Source organism: Myotis davidii, unplaced genomic scaffold (assembly GCF_000327345.1).
Source record: "Myotis davidii unplaced genomic scaffold, ASM32734v1 scaffold993, whole genome shotgun sequence".
Taxonomy (NCBI): domain Eukaryota; kingdom Metazoa; phylum Chordata; class Mammalia; order Chiroptera; family Vespertilionidae; genus Myotis; species Myotis davidii.
Genome location: NW_006285483.1, coordinates 32,858 through 36,865, shown reverse-complemented (window position 1 = coordinate 36,865; position 4,008 = coordinate 32,858). Strand labels below are relative to the sequence as shown.

At 37.4% G+C, this 4,008-nt stretch overlaps 1 protein-coding gene across 1 annotated transcript in view; it reads left to right on the top strand.

The window, feature by feature from the left end:
- The window catches only part of LOC102752803 (breast carcinoma-amplified sequence 3), a 198,020-nt gene that overhangs the window by 180,532 nt on the left and 13,480 nt on the right, over positions 1–4,008 (top strand). The window contains exon 17 of the mRNA XM_006756213.2: positions 3,633–3,677. Coding sequence (XP_006756276.1) covers positions 3,633–3,677 — 45 coding nt within the window. The remainder of the gene's footprint in view (positions 1–3,632; positions 3,678–4,008) is intronic.

The following is a 4,008-nucleotide window of genomic DNA, read 5'->3' as shown; positions in this document are numbered from 1 at the left end:
TTGCTAGGGACTTGCCCGGCACTTGCTCTCTACCTCTATTTGTTATCTTTCTTCTATCATTGACAGTCCCTCTAGGTTGTGGGCTGCTTGCCTGTGTTCCTGAGAAGCATCTACGGTACCAGTCTATAGAGTGTGTTTTCTTTAGTGAATTACCGGTATGTTTACCGGTAATAAACTTGCACTGTTTTATGTATATGTTTGATTACATACAGCCTTGTGACAGTTTTCCTGCATGTCATAAGCATTTGAATATAAATTAAAATGTTAAAATCAAATCTGATATTGTTTTACCTTTTATTTGGTGTGTGGAAGGTGTGCGGAAGAGGGGGTAGTCTTATACGGCGAGTATATAACAAACTCTGTATTTTGAGTGGAAATGTTAGGGGGTCGTCTTATACGCCCAGTCGTCTTATACGCCGGCAAATGCGGTACTCATTCTAGTGTTGGTTAAGTGATGGTGCCTGAATTCTCATAGGGTATGATCAGTCATAAAATAGGACTTTCAAAGTGTCTTCATAGAGAACTTAGATTCCAGTGATTTCGTTAACTCGGCAGATAATTGAGCCTAATCATTACTAATACCTTTTTAGCACTAGATTCAGGTTATAGAGTATTTCAAATCAGCCTTTTTACTTACATTTAAGAAACCTTCACAAGTTATCTTGTTTTCTGCTAGCAAGACCAGAGCTTTTGTGGTGCTATGTGGAATTCAACAAAATGCATGAGTTTAAAGACTTACATAGCATTGATGCACAGTTCCTTCCGGTCTTCTGAGTATCTCCAGAAGAAACCCTTTGAGAACCAATGGCCCAGTCATTGCACGCTGGACAGTCAACAAGTCTGTAATAAATATGTCTTGATATTTAGTCTTTTGATCAGTCCTACTGTTTGTCAATCAGAATTCAGCTTTAAAAGGACATATTCATGGCGAAGAGAACAGATTTTATATAGTAGGATTGTTAAATCTGCTAAATCTTAATAGCGTTTGAAAAACACACAAATTCTTAATATCTGACTTTGATAAATTGAGTTGAATATATTCATGTAGATAATTTTAATTCAACATAGATTCCCACTCTCACACTCTACTTCCTACTAATCACCCCCATATAAAACTCCAACTGTGGGATTTGGGAGGGGAAGGAGAAAGTCATAGGTGAAGACAGCTGGACCATGGACTTGTCCTTTGTGACTTTATATTTTCATTCTTTTGCTATTGAGGGAAGATGAAGCAGGCATATTTCAAAAGAACAGCTGACACTACCCATACAAATTCAGTAATTACGTCAGTCACTCTAATTCCTTGGGGTTTGGGGCTCTTCTCTTACATGTTCGTGGCAGAGGTCCAGTTTGTAGGAGTGGGTAAGAAGTGGTTGAATATAGATTGGGAACATGCCAAGTGTACATTCTAAGGCAGGTTTTTCACCCTGTTTCCCCAGCCCTCTGATTTCTCCTTAAGCTGTGTTATCCTTAGTTGATTGAAGAAGGATAAAAATATGTTCCCTGTTTATATATAAGGGACACCTAAACCAGGCTTTATAGGTGGGGAACATCAGCTGGTCTTTTGAAATGTAGAAACTTTAAGGTTTTGTTTCATTTTTGTTTGGTTGGTTTTGGGGGTCATTTTGAAGCCTTTTAAGTCATAAAGAACTATGATAAAACTACCAGATTCTTTACAGTGAATGAGCTATATAGTTTGGTATTTGGAATGACATGGGCGCATACCCGGCATCGATACAATATACACGAAAGAGCAACTCATGCCAAAAAGCTCCAGATCACAGGAGCATTTGAAGTATTTGATTATTTCAGATGTTCTGCAGCATGAAGAAAATTAAAGGAAGAGGGTACTGTGAACCAACAGTAACCTCTTCACTTGGGAGGTATATGTGGGCATATGGAAACGTATTGAACCTTGCATTTTCTGATCATTTCTGCATGGCATCTCTGTTATTGAGAGACTGGAATCTTCATGTGGTCTCAGTTTTTTAAATTACTGTTTGTCAAGGTGCAGGGCGAGCTGCAAGTAGTATTTTGTTTCTGATGTAATTAGTGGATCATGAAATCAGAAAAGGAAATTTTCATTTTTTTTCATTAATGAAATAAAATATAATAAAATGCATGTCTGCAAACACACAGCTTTGGCATCACCTAGGAGCTTGTTAGAAAAGCAGAGTCTCAGACTCCACCCAGACCTGCCCTGTTAGAATGTTTATTAATCTTTGTTATAACTAAATCCTAAAAAGTAAAGTTGATTACAACCAAAACCCATTCATTAAATTGTTTCAATTTGCGTGTTTCTATGAACAAACCAGCTTGCACCTGAAAATATATTTTTATGGGTCACAGTAAAAAAAAGTTAGAAATCCACTGTTCTAAATGTGAATGATGGCACTTATCTCTGGTTGTGGTCTTACCATTAACTTTGAGATAAATGTAAGATAAACGAGATAAATGCTCTGCATCGGCATCATCTGCAGTTTTTCTTCTATTTCTTGTTTTTAATATCAGTTCTTTCACCTCACTCCTTCTTCTACTTAGTGTCTCTTACTCCTCTGTTGCCTTGTTCCCAGCTTCTGTGCTTCAGTCCTCAGAATGGTAGCTAGTGTTGTGAAACGTTATCCTCAAGTTTCAGTTTGGAGTTAAATATACTCAGTGCGCTGGGAGATTAATACTAATTAGCAGGATTTTTGAAATGTCCCTCGCACCAAAGTTGAAGAAGAAAATAACCAAGTTTTGATAGTGTGCTTTCCTTCTCAATTTGTTATTCCTTCCAAATGTCAGATGTCATAGCAACATTTTGATTCGGGTATAATTAGGTCACTCGGTCTTCTTTGTGTGCACATGTGCATAGCACGTCTTAAATACTGTGAACGGAGTATTACGAAGAAATATGTGTAACACCGAAGTCTGGCTTTGTATCCCCAGTTGTATTTAAAGCAAGCAACTGTGGCTTTAGTTTCCTGATTCCAGCCTCACCCAATGGGGGCCAGGTAGAGGAAGCTAATCTCTTGTATCACTATTAAGAGAATGGCCAGTTTCCTGGAATGTGACCCTAATGAAAATAAGTCATACTACTTGTATTTAGTGTTTGTTCCTTTGACCAGCAATATGCAGTTCAATTTGCTATAAATTAGCAGCTTAGAAATACGTGCTTCCTTGCTCTGGCTCTGAGACTGCAACCTGTGAACTGCAGACAATGCTTGCAGAATTTTGATTGAGTTATCTTTGGCTAGTTTTAAACATTCGGTGTCACACAACCCCACATCTGTTGCTATACTGATCCCACTCTTTTCTCCATCTGATTACTCCATTTAACTTGTACTTTGTTTTAAAGGGCCTCAGAACTGAATTTATTTTATTTTACCTAGGAACCCTATAGGGTTGCTCCAGAAAAGGGGGAGAAATAGAACATTTTGAAATCTCTAACCCTATGAAAATGAAGGGACTTGTTATATATAATTTTTATTGGTTCTATCAAGCTCATTAGTATCTACAGCAGAATTACCAATGATTACTATTTTCTTCAATGATTTACCATACTCTATAACAGTATGATATACATGTATTTGTTAATGTTAAATGAGTTTTCCTCTAATTTTTCTGTGCATTTTCCCCCCTTTTCCACGAAGGCCTTATCTGTTTGGAGCGGGGTGTTTTTCCATAAAAGCTCCATGGTGAGTCCCAGTTCAGTCCCGCATGCCTAATTCATTTGTTGTACTCTCAGAAAATAACTGTTTTGTACTGTTGTTTCCGTTGCATGGCCTGAGCACAGATAGACGCACCGAAGTACTGAATAATTTGTAGATGGGACATGAATGATGATATTTAAGCTTTCAAAGAGCAGTTTCTTGGGTTTACTTCATTTCTTGAAAAGTCAAATTAAATCACAGTTTAATATTAAAGAAAAAGAAATTAGAAGAATTCTCTCTCATAATGCTAGTGTATAAGCAAGGCTAACACGCCAGTTTAAGGCTTTGAGCACTGTAGTAATAGAAGCTCCCTACA